Below are 23,100 nucleotides of genomic sequence, written 5' to 3'. Positions count from 1 at the left end.
TTACCCACGGGTGCATTGTTTACTGTGGTCTGAAGACTATTGGTTGGCGTTATACCCATTTAAATATCCAAAACCCGTTACTTGTAGTGGTGTATGTAGAGGAATTTTGCTCATGTATATGCTTCAAATGGAAAGCTGTAGAATGATTTCTTTAAATATTAACACCTATCTACATTATTTGCTTGAGACTTTAAATGTACATTCAAATACCTTCCAAGCATTTCGTTTTTGTATGTCCTGAAGAAGTTTAAATATTTAACTTCAATTTAGTGAACATATTAGAATGCAAATATTCCTAAAAAAAAAAAGTAACAATATAAGTTATTCCTTACAATCACATTTTCGAAGGAAGCTCCTTTGGATAATCTACAGAATTCATTCAGATAACTTTGGGAACACAGTACATCGTTGAAAATGGTTGCACTGGGATGGTGGCAGTGGACTTCCGTTATGGTCATAGCAACCTGCTCAACATGTTAATGCAACGGCGAACCAAAATCCAAATTCCCGCAGCAGCTGCTTGACAACAACCCCACAGAGATTGGGGCGTTGGGTTCTGGTTGGGGGTTGGGCGGAATGGGGTTCTTGGCGTGATGGGTTTTGCTACGTGCAACCAAAATGTTCAGCCCTGTTCCATTTGTCCAGCTGCTGCTTTTCCGAGGTGCTACTGCGGCCCCTCTCCCTCGGCTTTCAAAAGATAATTCCACATTCTTGGCTATCCGTTATAGGAGTCCGGTGTTCTTCTCTTCTCCGCATTTTTATTTGATTTTAGTGCTTTTGCCCTTTGTTTCGGTTCTATTTTCCCCCAGCTCAAACTGTGTGCTTTGCACTTTTATTAGTTCTGTCTGCTGTCCCTTGTACTGAGAGTTTATATCTATCTATCTTTAACTATCTATATACATTTCGTTGGCTATGTTACATGAATTTGGATCCTAGCTCTCAGCACTTCAATAGGATATATGCTTATTTGCCCAAGGAAGTTTAATTCAAATTTGGAATACAGTCAATAATTTAATATTTGCAGCAATATATAATATATAATTAATTACTGAGCAAATAAAGAAATTAAAACAAATGTAAATAATCACACGGAATGCAAGGATTACATTGTATTCTTTGTTTCAAATTAGTGTACATCTATTTAAAAAGTGTCAAAATGTGTATATTGCTCCAAAAAAGACTCTCTAATTATATTATTTGTATTTGCGCACAAAATACCCTGTTCTACTGTGATACTTAAGTGGGATTCACCGCAGTTTCCGATTAAATTGAAATCCAGTTGCCAGTATTCCACAGTAGCTCAGCTACTGGGACCCTTGGGATCCCACTTGATTCAATCGCTGGCCTCTCAGCTCATGGCGTATTTATGAATGGTTTTGTGGATTTCTTATCAGCTCAGCGTTTTCATTGCTGACACGGAAATTGACCGATTGGAAGTGGTGTTTTTATAACGAGCACAACTTGAAGAATTTCACCATTCAGCATAGGGTTGATAACATATAAATTTGATTACCAAATAAACAATAATAAAAATTAGTTCACATTTGTGAGCTTGAGAATAGTCGTTGCCGAATAAAAAGAGCTCGACTCGCACTTTATCTTATCCGAAATTGCTTGCTATAAATCCAATCTAAGACAACATACTGTTCCACTTAAATCGTTAACAGATTGGCTATTAATTTGGCAGCTTGACATTTGAACTTAGCATGCAGTGCGGAGTAAACTTATGTCAATGCCCCTAATTAATCGAGTTCATTGCCTTGACCAGTGGCAAAAAGGCGATGGCGATGGCGAAAGAGAACTAACAAAGTGCAAAGGGAAAAACGAAATCAAAAGTAAAAGGCGAGCAAAGGAGACAAGACCGATGACCTTCGCTTAAAGTTCAGATGTAAAGCGCCCCTGCAATCCAATGGAAACTGACACCCTGGCAAAACTCGGCCCCAAATGCATAGATACAGATACAAATACAAATACGAATACCAATACAAGTACAACTACAACCTTCCATTTCCGTTTCCTCCCCATCCCTCTCTTTCCTTCCTTCGTTCTGGCTATGCCGTCATGCAAATGACAGGTAATTGACCTCATAAAGTATTCTCCACTCGGTTGGTGGGTGGGTGGTTAGGTGGTTAGGTTTGGATGGTTACCCGCTTTGGGGGTGGGATGCAACAATTTTTGCTTTTCATGTGTAATTTGATGTATGTGCGCGGTGCATGTTCGCCCCTTCTTCCTTTTGCTCGCCCATTTAAGTGTAATTTTGTATGTCTCTGTTTTATTTCTTTTTTTTTACGTATACATTTGTCACGTTGCCAAGAAGGAGAAAAAACAGAGAAAAAATAAAGAAATTCTAAAATGTTAATGTGCCGAGAGTCGACTCCCTTGTTCTTGTTCCGCTGTGGCACTTGAAGTAAACGTTCAAGTATTTCGCGGATGGGGGGTATTGTGGGGGCGTTGATGTGTGCCTACTTTACTTTCTTTTTCTTTTACTTTTTTTCTGTATTTTTGCTGCCTTTAGGCCGCCATATGTGGGCTGTATATGGATAAACGGGCAATTACGATTAATTGCATTTGATAAAATGCCATTAAAAAATGTAAAACAGACCAAAGTACCAGTAAAATGTGGCTATATCTGAGTGCCCGTCCCTCCATGAGCATTGTCTTTGGAAAATGTCAACATTTTGCGTAGGACGTATTAAGATCAACAGCAAGATGAGACCGCAAAATGTGTGCACCTAATGGGAAATGTACAGCCATGGTTTCGCAATCATAACTAGTTTTTTAAATTTCCCTGCTGCTTCAATACCAATTCAAATTGTTAAAGATATAAACCTAATATTTTTAGAAAATTTATTTTATGGACCTCTTTATCTGCTTGGTTTTATGTAAAATTCTTGGCGCAAAAGCACATTATGCTTTTAGCATAATCCCGAAAAGATTAGGAAGATTTTCTCTTCACAATTTCAATAATTTATTTTGCGTTTAGCTGCCCTGTCCCGAGCACAGAGCAGACAATGGCATAATAAACCATAATCAAATATATTGTAATGTTTATTTTTCGTCTTCTCTTTACAGGTGAGTGCTCGGTTTCAAACGCTGAAAATGTACTTCATAAAAACGGAGTTCGCTGCTCGAGGTAAAGTTTGCTTTTATTATCAGAAGCGACAGGGACAACAGCAGACAAGGATGACTGGTTCCATTTTTTATATACATATACATTTTTCTTGTCCCGGCAGTTTAAGGAGGTATGCCCCATTTCCTCCTGCTCCTTTCCAAACGATGGCCACATAAATAATCGCTTTTGTGCTCGCCAACGCCAACCAGCATCCTTCCAACGAACCGCACCTTCGGCTTTTCTGCCGCAGCGTTTCATGTTTTCCTTTATAATTTAAAATTAAATGTTGCATTTGGCACATAACGATGTAAAATTGTTAGCAGCTCTTCTGTGGGCAGACCGTGTAAAATATGCAGAAATCCCTGGGGTCCTTCAGCGAGTGCATGTGCTTTAGATATGCAGCTGTTGGGAACCTTTGCCTCTTCGGCATCCTCTCATTTTCCTGCCTGACCTTTCCCAACGGCATTCATAATGTCTGTGTGTGTTTATGTGGGTGTTTCAGGGCAGTTTCCTGCAAGGATAATTGCAATTTCCTTTGCTTTGCGTTTTTGTCAATTAAAATAATTTCATTTTCAGTTCGCTTTGAGCACATAAATGGCTAGGTACCGCCAGCGATTAAGCGTGCTATAATGTGAGTTGTACATTTTATTGTATAAATTTAATATTTTATGCTGTGCCTGCCCTTAAAAATATTGTTGTTATAGATGGTTTTTTGAGAGCATGGTACAACTAGCTTAAAGTACATGGGCAAGTTATGCATATTAGATATAGTTAGGAATGAGAATTGTAGCCCTTTAAGGAGCACATAATTCAATTAAAATATGTATTTTATTATGTCGTGGGCGCTTTCCAATGGAACTGGCCGATGGTGCTGTCATATTTGCTTTTTATTCACAATTTTTCATTAGTTTTTCATGCAAACTCTGCAGTAAATTCGTAACCTATCTCCACATGTACGTGTGTATGGCATTTTTATTCGCTGGATACGAAATAATATTTACGGCCTGCGGAGCGCAGTTGAACAGCAGGGACCAAAAAACATGGCCGAGTTCTCCCCAAACGTCAGTGACTGCAAATCAAAAAGGATAAACTGTGCTTTCAGCTGCCATCCAATCCTCTTGCTTCGTAGGCTTGGTTATGTGCTATATAGGGGTGTGGGCGGTATGGGCGGTGTAGGCGTGGCTGGTCGAGGGGGTTATCCAGCATGATTATGAATTCGTTGCGAAAATGCAAACTTCCGTCATTGAGTTGCGAGTTTGCTTGTCCGTTTGCAGTTTGCTCTTTGATTTCGAGTTTGCATTTGCAATACTATATGTGTATGTAGATGTATGCGTTTTGTATGTATATCTGTATATGACTGACAGAGGGCGAAGGATAAATGGATTGAGGATGGACTGAAACGGGGGCGAAGGATTGGATTAATGCCGGATAGCTCACTGAATGCGTTGAACTTTTGTGTAAAGTGCAATTGCATTTTATTACATGCTCTCACTCCCTTTGCCACTCGCCTTTTTTTATGCACAAATTTTTAGCAAGCTGAGAATTTTCCATGGCGCCATTGGGCCATGTTTGTGCGGCCAACTAGTCCCACACTTTGAGGCGCAAACGCAAAACAATTTTAGACCATAGGGAAATTGGTATATCAGCATAAAATTGTAAAAGCAGCTTGCGAAGAACTAAGAGAACGAAACAAAAATTACTTGCATGGAATGTTGGGCTCGGGAACTTTTTGCCTACGGGCTTAAAACTGAATTATTTTATTCTGTAATCATTTAACAAGTAACCAATTATTCACGAATATCATCACACTATCCGTAGTGCTCATTAAATGTATTTTGGTTTGAGGGCATTCAATATTCTTTACGATGTACCCCTTCTATTGCCATTTGCATTGCTAATGAAAAGGATTCGTTTAGAATTTTAAGCAAATAGGACGTGAGTAGCAGGAAAATGTGCACGGTAAAAATGTGGCCCAACCCAACGCAAGCAAAACTCATTTTTGCTACCTTGACTAGTGTAATTTATGCACGTGTGTTTTTGTATAATTCCGGACTATATATGTATGAGTTACACACGTGTAAGGGAGCCATGGCAGTGCCATTGCAGTTACAATTTGCTTTCATGGGTTTACCCGAAGCATTTTAATGCTCATTATGCATTTTTGCTGGCCTGGCCTGGTCGTTGCCATTGGCATTACAACGGCCACCGAATCCACCCACTCCTGTTTTATTATGTTTATTACTGTTAAATAATTTGTATGCAATTAATTTAGCTGCAGCGCGAAAATAAGAGGAACCAGAACCAGCCAGAATCCAGAATCCAAAATCCGGAATCCAGCCTGATTATGGCACGGCCGAGTTTCATTTAACATCTCTCATTAGCACGCAGAGCACTTTAACTGTGGCTCTGTTCTGGGCAAAATGGGTGTGAAGTTGAACAAAGTTGGTTGGTTGGTTTCATAGTCAAATGAGCTATGTGAGTGTTGTGCATTCAAGCGAGTTGTAGTTTGTTTTATTAATAAGAACAAAAAACATACATATTTAATTGATTTTTTTTTTGTAATAAATCCGGTCTAAAATTATAATATGTATATTCAGGATTTGGTAATGTATAATTTTTTTTTAATTCTGAATTGCAAATTTATTTGTGAAAAACTCACGCTGCTGTAATTAGTATATCCATTAATTTTTAAACAAGCATTTTTCGGGCAAAAAAATTAAATGTGTAGAAACAAAAACAGAAAAGCCGATGAAACAAGAAAAGAACAAAAAGCGTTTCTCCATAAAAGCCATAAAAACTTCCGCTGGAATTGGTAAAGCCGAAAAAAGTCATCATGCGCCCATAATTTAGCCGTAAAAACACAATAGGCAAAAAGGCTCTGCCCTTTAGGTATTGCAAAGCGCACAGTAAATACATATATATTTGTTTTGTGTTTATTGACAATCAGCAACCATTAAAATGTCAAGTTAGACAAAACAATAAATGAAAGAAAATTAGCCTTTCTATGTCCTTGTAGGGGAGAAGTTTCAAGTTCAGGTCTACACATTGGGAATTCGCCAAGGATATACATCAATAAAAGTTCAAGTATCAAAGGTAGTGGTTTTCTTTCATAATTAGGCTAATTTAATATATGCTTCTCAAGGTCGAGACTTTAATTAATGCTGAGGAACCGCCAAGCAAAACTAATCTGCGATACAAATCAAATGAGATTGCGAAATTAGCTTACAGCTAAAAACGAAAACCAAATCATCCAAGCGGCAACTTACAATGGCAGTGGTTTAAACAAGGTTGCCGGAATGGGTTCTTCAGCATAGACAACGTATGTAAAATCGTATGTATTCAACTTGTTAATGAGTTTTACGAATTGTTTTGCCTTCGCGTGCAAGGTGGGCCAACTAACTGAATCTCAATTATTGCTCGTTCTGGCATTACATTTATAAATAAGGTTCTTCATTATCACCAATTAAAGCATACGAGCAGCTCGTTTCACTTGTAAGTTATTTTTAAATTGTATAATCTACTTCAGTTTTGAAATTATACATAGTGTGTATGAAACATAAAAAAAATATAAAACAACTGAAAACCCTATAAGAGAGTGTTTCGACTATTAGATACCCATTACTCCGTATATGTGAATTGCTGATATATTTTTGCAAGAAAAGTGCATGGATTGATTGACTAATCAATCTAGTATATTTATCGAATATATTGTACACATTAAAGCAAGAAGTATAAAAGTATAAAGTAAAGCATGTATAAAAACAGATAAAGCTGATAAAATTCGAAAATATTTGCAAAGTCTATAAACGGTCTCTAAATTATAAGCTGCTCCGCTTAAATTGATTAGATTTTAAATAAATATACCCAGGAACAGTACAACAGTGCTCCTTCGCATCCGGTTCTTAACATTATTATGTTTATAATCGCAATAATAAACACCCATTTGCACCCTTGGGATTGGAATATAGAAGTCCATGCCATGGGAAATGTATCAAGTGCAGACAGCGGAAAAGCAGTGCAGCAATCGAGAATGATGATTATGGGGATTACCATGGATGTGGTGGCTGTGTTGCAGATTGGAACAGGTTCCAGCTAAGCGTTTGCATCGACATCAGTTCGCAAGTTGGCTTCTAAAGGGCACTTGCTAGCGTCCATGGTGCGTTGTCATTGCGGCAGCTGCTATTGTAGATGTTGTTGCTGTCGGTTATCTTGTTGCAGTTTATATAATCAAATCTCATGCTTCGTTAATTCAAAATGTCGTTACGTGCAACATGACAAGCTAGCTCCTTGGGCACAACTTGGAAGTCTGCACATTGTGCTACATCATCTTGACAGCACCCAGCGGCAAACGAGAAGGACCATGACGCAGGACGATCCCATAACTGAGCAAGTGAAACGTAAATAATACTGAGGCGCAAATCGAATCGAATAGGACAACAAACCACATCATCACTACCCACCCGCTTATCACATATCCCCAGTGTATGCTACACATTTTGAGAGACCACCGAAGTCTGTGCCCTCCTGATTGCGTGTATCTCTCGCAACACTTCTCTTCAACAATATTTCCACAATGTTGTTCGACATGTGTACCTTGTCAGGCATTTTGAAAAGCGCCACTTGAAGGGGGTACATTTAAAAAATAATATAACGGTGGCTTTAAGATTTTACGGCAATAAAATTAAACTGCTCCTTAAATAATCTTGATAATAGTGGTATGTTATAAATGCAAGGGTAATTCAAATAAACGCTCCTAAAATTACCCTTCTTTCTGTTTTATAGGGAATTTCCTTTCATAATTGTATCCTTTCTGAAAGCGGCGATATTTTTTGCAACTCACTTCAAGGTTCGTCAGAAGATGCTTAAATGATTACGGCATTTATGACGAAGATGATGTTTCCCAGACTTGTAAGGTCTCAATTTTGTTCGGAGTACAATTGGTAAAGGCCAGTTTCTATAACGAGACTACCCTACCCTTGGTGTTGACAAAAAATCAACCATAATCTATATCTGTTCATCTGTAGTTCTGTTGGGCATTTTCCGGCTCGCCGCTGTGTTTAGCACGGTCATAAACCTTATTTTCGTTTATTGTTATTGGCATTGTCTGCTCCCATTTTATGTTGCCTATAAATTTGGGCTAGCTTCCGAGCCCAAGAAAGCCCGAAACAGGAATCTTCCTTATTTATTCCCTGTAATTTCATGTTAATGGTTTTGTTGTTGTTTGCCAGATAGTTTCTCCTGGATCGGAATGGTAAAATTATTCCAAGGGTCAACTGTAAATAAATTCACTGTACTGTCATGTTAACTCTTTGTCTTTGTTAAGTCAGTTAAAGCTTAAGGTGGGTTTAATGTCTATAAAAATAGAAAATAGGAACTTTTTGGCCTTTTCTATCCCAGAATTTCACGGCATACAAAATGGGAAAAAGGAATTTTGGCGAGTCTTTGAAAGTCTAAGCAGACTTGGCACTTGTCTTTCTATTTTCCAGCATTTTCCTCTCATCTCCTCACGTCTATTGGACATTTTTGGCAAACAATCAAAGCAATTATGGCAGACTCTCAGTTAATAGGAGTTTTCCCAACCTCTTTGAAATGTTTTTCCTGGCAACCAGGCAAACCCGGCCTACACCAGGCTCCAGGCTCCAGACTCCAGGCTCCAGACTCCAGACGAGCTCCTTACCAATTAACGTCAATGGAAAGTAACACAAATGTCACTTAATGATGCTGACGACTTTTTCATCTTCCTACCGAATTGTGCCCGGCTTTTACCCTCTTTTGTGTGTATCTTTACCGACCGCAAATTAATTGGCGCACTCACAATTTATTTTGTAATTGTTAAATTAATAAGTTTGTGGCTGCCCTGCTCCTGTGTTGCTGCCACAAAATTCAGTGCCAAAAGTGGGCGTCGCTGGCTGCCTGCAACTTTTTGTGAAAAATTTTTAATTGCTAGTGTCGGCGCTGTCGTCATCGTCACAAACCGTTTCCCAACTTCCAGACGACGGCAATTCCCAACTACGGTTTATAGTTTTTTTCTTTTAATTTTTTTTTTTTTTTTCAAATTTTAGACAGCTTTGGGCCGTGCCTGCCTGTTGAAACTCTTGGGGGTACTCAGGCTGGAAGTTACCTGGTACATAGAGCAGTCGGGCAGGAGGAAGAACCATCAGCATAATGAAAAAGTTTCGAACTGTTTTCCCTACAGTGGGCACGAAAATCCGGCATTCACCAAGAGTGAGCAAAGTGCTCCCTAAGCCACCGTAAAAAGTAAATCAGCTCATTTATTCAGTATTTGTATTTATTACATAATACATAATATAAATAATAAATTATAACATAATAGTATATATATAATAAATCAATGTTGAGCCCACTGTTCAATCGCAGTTCTGGTGTTCATTTCCTTTGCTGTATTCCTTAGTTCTGCTTTGGCAATATGCTCATTATAAATGTGCAGGGCTTGTGTGCAAAAGAGCGTGCTTATAAATCAGAAGTATGTACGAATATGCATATATATATATAAAGTATATTTTTTTATTTTTTTTTTTTTCAACTCCAAAGTAAGTTGAATGCGAAAAAGGCAGGCGCAACTTTTGTACTGCGCTCCTCGCATTGTCTATGGTTTTTATGCCTTTTTGTTGGCGTTGCCATCGTCATAGGCATGGTTACCCAGCTACCCAGCTGCTGTGGTTTTTGCTGGCACTGTAGCTATATTAGCAACGCCATTTGATAATGGATTCCTTATTTATGTATGAACAAAATCCCCATATAAACCGGGATGATGGCACCGAATCGGAGTTTTGGGTCTAGCTGTCATGGCTTAGCTAACACGCTCAGTCGGGCACTGGCAACTGGAAACTTGCTAAACGCTGACAGACTCATTAACAATTTAGAAATGAGTGTCTTGTGAAAATTGAAAACAGAAAAAGCGACATACAGAAGTGAGCTATTTTTCTTTTTTCAAATTCAGCGTAAATTCCCTGATTTATTATTTAAATAAAGCTATCGATGAAACGACATTTATGTCATTAAAATTTAATAACGTGAATTTTTAAATACGCCGTAATTTATTCGATTAAATTTTAAACCTAAAACACACGATTAGTGTCATGTCGAGATAATGATTAGCGCAGAAAATAACATACAAATATTTGGGAAAGCAGATGAATTGAAATTTATTTCATGCATTAAATCTTACTGTGACGTATAGTTACGATGCTTACATATGTATCTTTACTTAAAGGAAGGCTTAAAAACACATTTCATACAGTATTGTGTTGTATTGTAAATAGAAAATATAGGGACTACGGATCAACAAAGCTCAACGAATTGCTACAAAATTTGGGTATAACAAATATTCAGAGTGGATTTCTCAGTTTGCGCATAACCCAGTTTCTGGTTTATACATACATATATGGCAATGGCAACAGTATTGATATTTGCATATGTGCCATATGTGAAAAATTGCACATGTGCCTGGGCGGGATGGCTGAAATAAGTGGGTGAAATGGAAGGATGTGAGGAATTCATCTACCACAAACCCTTTTTCTAGGTTATTCATTGCTTTTGACTATGAAAAATGCTTTGGGGCTTGCTGGGTCAAACTGAGCCGTTTGTTACTGTGCTGCCTTCATAAATTTATGAATGTATTTAATTGAAATTTTGTTTTTGCAAGCAGAAGCTTTAACACTCAAACCTAGAAAGGACTACCTGATGGAGATCTTCAAAAAGCATTCAAAAGTTAATGTGACGCATGCATCATCATCAAGAGAATTTGTATTTCTGTTTTTTTATTTTTATCGTTAGATAACGAATTTATGATTGTTTTACAACAGTGAAAACGTGCTGAGTGATATTTGAATGAGTCATTAAAATATACAAAAAGATTCAGTACAGATACGGTTCCCTTCAAGTAACGATGACTTATCATGCTGTTTGTATGAGCTAAAAAAGCGAAGTGATTTGCGAGCTGCGGATTGTTTATTTGCGCTAATCGCTTTCGTCAGATAAAAATGGTGCCAAAATTGTTTACTTCTCTGAACAATATACTTTTTAAACTTATCTAACTGAATAACGATAATGGTAATGATAAATGCCAGCATACATTTTTGCAAAATTCGCACTCTAATAGAAACAAGCAAATGGGAAATTCCCATGACAGCCGGAAAACTTGCAACAAAGGTTGCTCTTATGGCATTCGATGTTAAATGGAACGCTTTAAATTCTAATGCCCAAACGCTCAGGGCTCATGTTCGTGGTGTTGTTACCAACCCAGCATCGCTGTTGTGCCCTCCAGTGCAGCAAATGACATTATTAACCCAGTTTCTCGTACTTTAAGCTCACAATACACACTCTTACATGCTTTCAGCCATCATGCGCTTCGACACCCACAACAAACAACAAAAGCGGGAAAAACTACGGCCCTTACCGATCATGTTTATACCCTTTCTTTTTGAGTAACCTTTCAACACTAAAATGTTAGCCAATAATAAATCAATGATGAAAAAGCTGTTTCTAAGTCCAACATTATTTCCTTTAGCTTAAACTTTATTTTTTAAAAATATGGCTGCAAACGAGAAGTGAATTTAAATTCGGTAATATTTTTTCTAAGCTTATTTGTTAGACGAGCTTTTGGTTGTTGTTTATTTGTTGCTTCATATTACATTTTACTCCTAGTTAGTAGTTGCTGCTAAGCTAATGTCTTCACCCTACTTTAAACGGACAAAAAGCGACTAAACTTCGCTGAGGCAGCTTCACTCAGTGCTTACACAGTCAACGCCTTTTTTGTTAAGCCAACAAGAAATATATCACACGTATGTGTAAATTAACAAAGAAAAAATATATGACAAGCAAATCGAAAGTCTTAGTAATTAACTGTTTTTCTTTCCCTCAAAATCCGACAGTATAAGTCCATAGTATTCTTTGCTCTTTACTGACAACTCCATTAACTTGGTTTCAAGTTAAAATAATAATTATACATAACTTATCATAACCTAAACTGAAACATTTGTGATTAAAAATTAGTTCGTTGGAAACCACTTGAAAATAATTACATAAAATGTTCGATGTCTTCCTAAGCCTGCCAACTTTTTAATTATCCCACTTTTTCCTAATTTACTTTTTTGGGGAACTACTTTTAATTACAAGTCTCGTTGAGTTTGACCAGTTCCCCGCCTAACTGTTGGCAATTTATGTTGCACTCGAAGAACGGCATAAAGTTTCTCAAGTGGTGAAGGCAATTTTGTACTTGACATGATGTGGCTCTGCTTTTTGGTCCGCCTGCCAAGTGGATCTGAATGTGGATGTGGTTTTCGGTGGGTGGTGGGGTGTGGATGACTTGCTACGGTTAAAGCGGCAAAATCGTTAGTTAAATGAAGCCTAGTTTTGGTAAGTTTACGGTATGCAAATAAATCTGTGTAATTAGAAAGTTTCGGGCCATGTTTTTCAACCTTTATAGCAGTTAAGGGAATGGAAGCTTATAATTAAAAAGTCCCTGTATGTGGAGCTATTATTAAAAAATATGAATATCAGAAAAACATATGTGGCTGTTTAATCTGAATAAATGCTGTTAGTCATATTCGATTTCAATTAATTGAACGTCCACAAAAAACTGTTCCATTCACGAAAAGCAAACATTTATAATTACTTTGAAGAGTCATTCACAAAAGGTGCTGGCTGTCGAAGTTTTATAATTGAAAATACTTGCTGTGACTTTTTCGATTGGCGAAAGGGCCAGGCCAGACCGGCTCCACATCACCTACTTCGCGTCATGTTGCACTTAGTCAACTTCAGGGAACCCTTTCCTTGAAACTTTTCCCAATTAAAAAAGTTTCCTGTTCGCGTTCCATTTCCAGTTAACTCACTTAACGCATCTCGGCATTTACACTCGTGAATATATTGTAAGTGAAACACGTCCAATTAATGCGAGTGTTATTAACATATTAGTAACTCATCTGGTAAACTTTTCGGGCATCGAGGCAGTCGCATTCTAATTGAACGAAACACTATTGCTAACTTTCGGACTTGTTGGGCCTGTTCAAAAGTCTAGCAAATTAATGCTGTTGAAAAGTTTTGGCATTTCAAAACATATTGCCGAAAACCGCGCGCTGCCACCTTGTAAAATCACAAAACAATTTGCATATATATTTCTCTCTACATGCATATTTATATGTATGTTGTGCAAACTTTGTCCTTGGCCAGGACGAAACGAATGACGAAGATGACGATAGTGACTGCTGGGCAAAAGATACAGTGGCTAGACAAAACTTTCATCCAAACTAATAACCTTTGAAACATCATAAAGCTGCCAGCATTTGAACCATCAACTTTTATAATAACAAAATAGCGAGGAAGAAGTAGAAAATATGCTTAATGAGCCAGAAGTTCGTTGTGCTGTTTGAATTAAACTGAGCGACAAGTTTGACTACAGATGCTCGCAACTTGTTCATAGAAATAAACATTATGAAATATTGACAGAGATGAGTTGAAGTTGGACCAGCATGTTTTTCTCTACGTCAAACTTTTCGGTTCAATGGGTGCATGAATTGATTGCTGGAAGTCAAGTTGCAACTTAAAAAGTTTGGAATCAGGAGTTTATCTGTTTTGTGCAGAATATTGACTAACTCAAACTAATGAACAATGTATTATATTATATTTTAATTACTTTGTTACTTACTTTTTGTTTTCAGTCAAGTTATGAATCCTTTTCAGTGTTTTCTTTTCATATGGAAAGTTTATTCACTTTCAAGTTTTTAATTACTGAAATTCCCCCTTCAAGTTTTTCAAACTTCTTTCGACAAACTAACTAGCTTTAATCTAATTATAGTGATTCATGCCTTGATGGTCTTAAATCCAAGCACACAAAGTATTTACTGCATAGAATGTCTGGCGCGCAAGCAATAATCATATTAAAAGGTGAGAGACTCGAGGGCTGATTAAATAGTGGAGCTATTTTAAGAGCGAATAAGCTCTAGTTTCGGATACAGAATGACATTCTGTCAGTCCGCGAGTATAAATTAAATTCCATCTTCAGGGAATGCCACGTCTGGCTAAGTGCTCAAACAGACCTCGCAGTGCTTTTGTTTGCTTGCGACTGCGTGTAATTTATTAGATTTTGGCAAATATTTTGCCAGAAGCGCATTTCACTGTCAGAAGTTGTGGCGTCATGACCAGACAGACAGTCGGAGAGGATACTCGCGATATTTTTGCCTCATTCTCCGGCAAAAATGCTTATGATGTAATGTTTTTATAAGCTCCACTATGGCTTTCCTACTCCTTGTCCTACGCAGGAGCCTCTTGTTTGAAGAGAAGTTGCTTTTCTAGACAGTTTTCCCTTTTGGACTGAAGCCTTGAACGTTTTCCTTCCTTTGTTTTCCTTGTTTGAGCAACCAACTCTTCTGTCTCGTTTTTTTTATTCCTCCAGCTCCTTGTGCTTTTCCCGTTTGGTTGCAGCTGACAGCTGCCTGCCAATAGTTGATTTTCCCAATATACGTTTTCCACTTGATTTTCCCCATGGCTGCATTCAGTTTCCTAGGCGAAATTCACTGGTCAAGTGACGCGGTTCTCTGTGCTCCATTTTCTTGAATTAAATCAAATTTGAAATGTAACCCAATTTGAATAATGACCAAATTGAGTTAAATGAGAAAATGTGTATATTTGAAAAATTAGCAAGTTTTTAATCAAAAAATCTCGGATGGCCATCGATCGACAACACAATTTAAACGTTTTGGCAAACTTTTGTATTTTGATTACCCATTGGAATTTACCTTATTACTTAACTCGCAAAGGCTAATAAGGAAATAAATCTTCTGGCCCAGTTCTCCCTGAAGAGTAGGTAGTCCCTATATCTGCCAATACGATCCACTGCCAAAAACTTTTATTTCTTTTCTACTGGGTGCAAATATTGATTTCGCGCACAGCACGTGCGCCACTTGAGCGCTTAGATTTTCGCTGAGGACCAAATAGGCTGAAGGATGAAGTGATGGTGGGTTAAGCGAATCGTATGCCCTTTCTTACTTCATATGTATATATATATATATATATATATATATATATATATCTGTACATTCCAGTATATATGGCTCTTTGTGAGTGTGTTCCTTTGGCTGTTTGTGCGGCGCTTTGGCACACGTCCTTGTGCTAGTTTCCAAGTTGCCTGCTGCCTTTTTCGCTGATGTCTGGCTTTTTGGCTGCCTTGGAAATTGAAAGTCTTTCCCTTTACTTCTGCTGAAAACATTTAACGTGATGCCAGGACACGTGCTCCGGCCATCAATTGAGCTTCTGTTACCATTTATTTACCCAACTGTTTGCTCCTATGTGTTAAGTGCTAATTGGGTTCTTGTACTTTATCACCATGCCGTACAGTCTGTTCCTAAATGAGCACATGTACTCGTCTGTTAGCTGATTAATTTTTAAAATTACTTGATGGCTAATGCCCCTAATTATTTCAAAGTGTATTCTAGTGCTTAAGTGCTTGCTAAGCTACAAAAATAAAACAAAAGCATAGTTACCAAAAATCTTACAGCCTCTGTTCGTGGGATCCTTTCAACTTTGGAGTGGCTAATTAAAGTTTTAAGTTTTTTGCCGGCAGAAGGTTTTAATTTTTTGGCAGCAACGGTCCCAGATGTTTGGCCACTCAAGTATAAAAGTTTTTTAATTTATTTTAGGTAAACATAATTCCCAAGGATTTGGCTAATGAGTTTTTTGTGAAAATCAGATATTTTAAGAGTTTTTGTCTATAGCAGAGAACAAATTGGCTTAAAAATAATTTTTTACAGTCAAAGTGCTGGAAAAAGCATTTTTAATAGTAAGCAAGTACTTGCTAAAATGGCATTTAAAAGCCATATACAGAAAATGTATAAATTAATAGAGAGCTCGACATTTAGCATAAATGTACCGATAAACACATTAACGCCCAGATAACAATTTTGAGTATCATTAAGGACGAACACAAACCCCTTTAGGGCTAGACGATATCCCTGGGAAACTGCCAGACGCCAACACAAATAGACATAAATTTAAATGGCTAAGGGCCTCAACATGCAATCTCCCATGCCCACAATACCGCATCCCTTCGCGTCGCATATCCAATCCCCTTTCCCTCCCCATGGCCATGGGAGGACCAGTCTGTCACAACAAATGTTTGCCAGGAGGAGCACGAAATGCAGGGCAACTGCAATATTGCAAGTTGCAGCTGCTGGTTGCAACCACCAACTGTGACTGTCCTTTGGTGGTTATGCTGCTGCTGCGATGCCACATAATCAGGACAAGTGTCCTGGGTGTGTGACATTCTGCCAGGTTGCCGCCTGTGCATTATAATTATTATTTTCCATGCAATTCCATGCACTGGAACAAAGAAAAGGATCATTGAACAGTTTAATTAGTAATATACTTAAAAACCTCTATTATACTCATTTCTATATCCACATATACACGTTCTGGTTCTTATTTTTTTAGTTTGCATTAAGAGTCACGCAAGCATTTGAATAAATCGCAAAATAATGTAATTACGAATAGCACTTTATACCAAATTATGTTTCCCCTATTAAGTTAGGGATAAAAAAAATGTTTTTAAAGGCCTATTTATTTAACCAAATTGTATTTCTTGAAAAGAGGTTAGTTACTATCATTCATCCTGCTTAAGACTTATGTTAGATTCATTTAAATTTATTTAGAAAAGAGCTCTTTAATATTGAGAACATCTATAACTAGAAAACAGCATGTTTCTCTGTCTGCAAAGGGAGTTACCTTTGTGGGAGCTCCTCAGTCGGCTTTATTCATCTGGCCTGGCCTCAATGTGCAGGTGACATTACTACGGAAAAAGAATGAGGCAGCAGCAACAAACTTAGCCTTGAGCTAAAGTTGAGCTTTAGGCCCCGTGATGATTTATGCACGTGTTTAGTGTGAAAAATGTACATTAAATGCATGCATGGTAGCGAAAGTGTTGCCAAGAGAATCCTTTTGCACACTTCTGTGCCCATTTGCGCAAGTGGGCGGGGCGGTTGAGGTAGGAGGCAGGAGTTGTGGTCTGTGGCACAGGAAGTGAAAGTGTGTGTGGGGTGACTCTTGGTTTCATATTGGGGTCACTGGTCATTATCAAGATGGAGCTAAAGAAATGCCGTAAACTGGAGCTGCGACGCGTCCAAGTCCCTCGGCTCCAGCTCCTTTCGCCGTCTTGGCTCATTTGATATGCAGGGCAGATAAAGGCCAACGCGCATTCAGCCCTCAGCTCCTCTGTTTGCTCTAAAGAAGAGGAAGAGCGGGCCAACAATGAGGCGATAGTTTAATGGCAGAGCAAACTGTTGAGCAAGCACATCTTCCTTGGCAAGCTATCAACCGAGGGCTGTTCTTTCAGTGGGAAATTGCATGGACCGACTTGAAGAATTCCTTGATTTATTATTTTAAGACTGTTGATATCAGACCTAAAGGAATTTACTGCAATGCAAGTAATACTGTTTTTTTTTCTGTTTTAAACTGCAGATATGTCTAATCAAAATCTAACAGGAGAATAGAAGTTTGGAAGTTAATTTGTTAGTCTGAGTGTTCGGCTTGACTTGATAGATCTCGCTTGAAATTGAAATGAATTGAGGTTTAAAAGCTTTACTGGTAGATAACGTAAAGAACGTTATATGTGGGAAATAGAATATTTGCACTGACGAGCTTGCGTTTCATCCCCAAATTGACTTTCCTAGCTCCTTGAAAGATTCTTATTTCCCGCTCACTTTTTACCTTTCGTTGAAGCTTTCCGGACTTCCTCCCGCCGAATGAACCATTTGAAAGAAGGCGCAATAATTCTTTTCTGCGCTGGCGGCATTATCCTTTCACACATTTCACGCCCAAAACTCGCTGGGAATGGCAGGCCACGCCCATAGTCTGACGAACAGCCTTTCAATTTCAGACGTACTCTTTTGCATTGCATACTTCTGAACGCTGCGCCAGGTTTTCCTGGCCTGCAATTGTTTGCACTTTTCCCCAACCGGCACCTGGGGCAGCCAGTCTGCAATTTTCGCGTCCCTGTTTGCGCCCTTTGTTTAAAGGAGGGAAAAAAGCCAAAGGAAAATTGAAAATGAAAAGAAATTGCTTCAAAACTCACCTTTGGGGCCAGCGCCACCTTTTTGAGCGGTAGATTTTCACTTTTCTCGCTCGGAATCATGTATGCACATATATTACTGTTTTCGTGTTGGCCCTAAAACAAATTGCATAGACATTTGTTATTTCGGCTAAAGCGGCTTTGAGCTTGTTCCATTGGTATTTATTTTCTTTGGCTTTATACGTGCATATTAATATATGTACCTATCTTTGCATATATATATATAACATGTACTTTTGTACTAGCAGATTCGTACATTTGCAAAAAATATAAAAAAGAAATAGCTAGAGAAAATTGCATGTATATAACCTTACTTACGTTTCCTTTCGAATTTCTTAAATCCCCTTTATAGGTGTTGTTTATTTATTACCTTTTTCTATCCGGCTGACTGAGCTTGTGTCCTTTATGTGTGACTTTCCACGCTTTTTTGGCTGTGTCTCTTGAATCTTCGTTCGGCTTTTACATTTTGTCCTTTTTTTTTGGGGGGGGGAAGTTGGTAGTTAAACTTGCTTCTAACGATCTAACCGCCCCAAGTGGCCCAAGTGCGAAGGTGTGTTCACTGGGCAAGGTAAAATTTATAATGTGAATTCGGGTATTTAAAGACAAATTTTATGGCCTTTTAGTTGACAGTCGAGAGCCGAGAGCATAATTCAGGTGTCCACAGAAGTAGGCAATGATATTTTTATGGCACTCGATGGCTTTCCCTCAGGTAGCATGTTCTCCCTGATAACCACTTTGAAAGTGTCTTACATCTTCTAACAATAATACAAAAGCACTTAACTAATTAGAATTTTTCTTTATATTTTCAGGTAATTTGCTTTTCCTTTGATGGTGTTTGGACTGGTAAAACAGAACTGTAAATGCATAAATAGAATCCATTTACTGAGTAAAATTTGGCAAAAAAAAAATATAAGTATACTAAAAACAAATAATCGAAATGTATATATATTACATTTTCCAACTAATCAGAACTATTTCAAGCACAAAAAAGGCATAATCTTTAACTTTGAGTCTGTTTAAGCTGTTGATTTGCTGCAGAAGCTAGTTTGGCTCAAGTTAAGGAAAAGTAAATAAACCAAAATGTCATGGTTGGTTGACCGATGACTAAAAGCCATTTATTTAAGAGACATCTAAATCGAGTTTGGTGGGTCGAGCTGCTGGGCTATTCGGGCCAAGGAGCGGTGGAAATCGCTCTGTGTCATGTGTTGCATGTACATCAAACCGGAAATTATTTATTAATTGCTCACGCCACCGCAAAAGAATCGAAATCTGCTCACAATTAAATCGATATAAAGAGTTGCACGGCAAACATCATGGCCGGCTGACCAAGCACACAAAATATTTCATGCGTTGTCGAACGAAATGAATGCATAAATAATTTATTTAATTTTCGTGTTGACTACAAATGAAGCGCTTAAACGAATGGATAAAAGGGTGTGGAATGCGGTTCATTGGCCAGCACGAAAGCATGGCCTGCAAATATCGCATTATTAACGCGAAACAATAAATAAATGCATTCTAAAACCTAAATTGGACACAGTGTAAATAATGAACCATATAATGCCCATTAAAAAAAAAAAGTACTACGATAAGAGCGTCGTTTATTCAAACACATTATTTAAATGCATTTTCTTCGTATGTTTATATGAATAAATCACATGATTTCTTGTTAGCTAAAACTTCTTAGTCGACTAAAGTATTATTTTATTTCTTTTGGTGTAGTGCATTTGGAAAATGAACATAAACTGTAAGTGAATTCTACAGGGAAATAGTAAAGTGCAGATACTTTTTTCTTGGTAATTGTTCAACTGTTGTGTGGTTTTTGCGACTACGGAAATATTTGCTATAATGTAAATATAAATTATGAATTTTTTGCTTTTTTTTGTGTCACTGTTGTCATTTGAAATTTGCAATTCATGGTTACCCATAACCACGGTTTCAGTTATGTCCTCGCTCATTTAGTTTATATTTCAGCATAGAACGCAAATGTAATGACTTTAAGGAAACAGTGTAAACTTTGCTCAATGGCATACAGAAGCCTACCCTAGATCAACAAGCATTATTTAAAACACATTACATTTTAAGTCCATAAGTAAGAAATCCACGTTTAATCAAGCTCAAATTTATGCTGCTTCCTTCTTCTTGTTTGAATTGGTGCCATCATTGAAGGGCTGCACCTCACCGGATGCCCAAATGCAATAGACAATCGCCGTGACGATGAGAACGGCGAACGCGACCCAAAACACCATTCGCCACTCCAAGAGGGTGGCATTCGGTGTCATTACACCCACCAAGTAAGGCGATACCACACCCGTAATCGCACCAATGCCATTGGTAATGGCCATCAGAGTTCCGGCATAATTGGGGCTCATGTCCAGTGGCGTGAGTTTCATGCCAGCATAGTAGGTGCCCATTAGACCCATGGTGATTGTAAATAGAGCAACGACCAGGGCCCGATCACAGCCAGCATAGGATGCAGCGACCATGAAGACAGCCGGTCCAAAGGCGGCCAATCCTGTCATGAGTTTGCGCGTGTTCGTGGTGCTCATGCAGTTGCGCTTGATCATTTGATCGGCCACACAGCCGCTGGCTAGCGACAGGACCCACATGGTAACGTAGGGCAGTGAGGAGTAGAGGCCATTCGACTTTATCGAGAACCGCAGCACATCTGCCATATACTTTGGCAGGTAGGAGACCATTATATAGAAACCCCAATCGTGTCCGATTTGAGCACTGATCAGTGCCCACATGGGTACGTTTGTGAATATGGCAAACCATGGTGTCTTCGGCTTGTTCTTATCCGGTGGCGGTATCTCCTGTGATAAGAAAGCGCGTTCTTCTGGCTTGATGTATGGATGCGTGTATGGACTACTAAAGCACAACACCGTGAATAGGACAAACCAGACAAGTGCGATTATCGCGAAAACATAGAATACCCATGGCCAGTCCATGGAGTCTAGTATATATCCAGAAATAATGTTACCAGCTATGCTACCCATCTGTCCACCACCGAGTACGAGGGCTCCCAGCATTCCGCGCTCTGTTGCCGGTACCCAGTTGGCTAGCAAAACGCTGAGGGCCGGAAAAGTGGTTCCTTCACCAAGTCCCATTAAGACGCGAAGCACAATTAAAGCATCGCCACCGCCATAGATAATGCAGACCGGTGTGAGCAATGTAAAAAGTGCCGTGAAAAAGATTCCAAGACTCAGAGTCCACTTTCCGCCAAATTTGTCAGCCAAAATGCCACCGGGCAAATGGGTGACAATATAGCCAATGTAGAAAGAGGCCAGGATAAGACCCTGTTTCTCCTGCGACCAATCATAGTCGCCTCCTTCCAACGTATCCTTGGATTCAGAATCTCCATCCGGTTCACAGATCGCTTCGGTATGGAAAACAGAGTAATTCTTCTTCACCACAAGTACTGTGATGGCCTGAGATAGACATATCCGCATGGTGTACGCATTAAAAATGGCAAAGAATCCCATAATGGCCAGAATCCATCGTTGGGGAATTATAAAGTATTTGGACAGCTTTATTCCCCATTCAGGCTGCTCATTCACATCCGCCATTTAGAGGACTTGCGTTTTTATATACTACTAAAATTTACGTACGAAACCGATTTATTTGACTTGCACGCAATTTGGATTAAAAAACTATAAACTAATTGTACGCAGTTTTGCACACTTAACACGGTCAAGAAAACTAAAATTTTTTAAACATTTTATAAATGTATTGTTACTCAACGTAAAAACTGTATTGAATGTATAGAAAAGTGGTTTGAGTGAAATTCAAATGTTAGGCTATCTATTTTTGTGTTGTGATGTCTGAGCGCATATTTTTATAAATAGCTACAATAATATGGTTTAAATAGGTTTTACTATATATTTTGGCACCTCTAAGCACTTAGCTCAGCACATCAACCATATGTGTAGTATGTGGCCTTGGAATAACCCACATCCTGTTTCCTTGCACCATCTGTGGGTTTTTTCTTCTTGTTTACCCGACTACTTGGCTATACAGAGCGGTCCCAAGATGTCCCTAACAATTACATTTCTCTCACAATTTATGTATGTTTTGCAACCTTTTCAGTTTCTTCTGCTTCGCCCTCGTCCTCGTCGTCGTCATCTATTGTTTTGGATGTAAGTGAGTCAGTCACATGTGTGCATGTGGCAATGGTTGAGAAGGACGGGAGTTCGGTGGGTTTTGACAACCGCAGGCGCAGGTCCTTGCGGTGGCCTAACCGAAGAAGAAGAGCGAAGAAGGGCTTCCATTTTCATCATCATAAAGTCTGTTGAAAGGAAATCGATATGGGCAACTTAATCATGAAATGAAGTCGCCGTCAAGTTGTCTTTCATTTTCAATTCCATTCTCAGAACCTCGTACTCCCGTTCAACTTTTGCCCCGCCCAAGTGCTTTGTGTTTACCTATAGAGTGCGAAGGGCCAAAAACTTTTACCTAGGGTTTGTTCAGTTCAGTACGGATCGTCGTGGTTCATTTTGTCTCGCTTTGGTACGGTTTGGTTCGGTTTGGCTTGGTAACGGTTTTGCGTTGACTGGAATTGTTCTGTTTGTTTGTTTTCATGTCTAAGTTAGCTTACTTTTGTGAAAAAGTTTTTCCTGCTATCCGCTTTGGTGCTTATGCTTTCAATCACCCACGGTTCTGCCCCCCTGTTGCAAGCATTTTTTGTTCATTTCCGTTTCGACTTCCGTTGTAGCTGCGTCAGGTTTTATCCATTCTAGTCCAGAAATGCAGGTCAGGTTAGTTCTCAGTGCAGTGCAGTATTATATTAATTTTTAGTTTTTACTTGCGTTTGAGGTCAAACGTCGTTGCTAACCAGTAATAATTGACAGTCTTTTGGAATGGGAACAAGAAAACGTGTTGCATAATTGCTTTTATATACATATATGGA

General features: G+C 38.6%; 2 protein-coding genes across 6 annotated transcripts in view; one reads left to right on the top strand and one right to left on the bottom strand.

The window, feature by feature from the left end:
• LOC120453525 (disintegrin and metalloproteinase domain-containing protein 10) overlaps positions 1-23,100 on the top strand; it is an 84,536-nt gene that overhangs the window by 22,398 nt on the left and 39,038 nt on the right. The window lies entirely within an intron of this gene.
• LOC120453799 (sialin) lies at positions 20,270-21,952 on the bottom strand. The gene has a single exon (XM_039638714.1). It carries the CDS (start codon positions 21,758-21,760, stop codon positions 20,315-20,317), a length of 1,446 nt encoding a protein of 481 aa, XP_039494648.1. The 5' UTR covers positions 21,761-21,952; the 3' UTR covers positions 20,270-20,314.

Source organism: Drosophila santomea, chromosome 2L (genome assembly GCF_016746245.2).
Source record: "Drosophila santomea strain STO CAGO 1482 chromosome 2L, Prin_Dsan_1.1, whole genome shotgun sequence".
NCBI classification, from domain to species: Eukaryota; Metazoa; Arthropoda; class Insecta; order Diptera; family Drosophilidae; genus Drosophila; species Drosophila santomea.
Note: the sequence above shows the minus strand (reverse complement) of the source record. Positions and strands in the feature narration are given on the sequence as shown.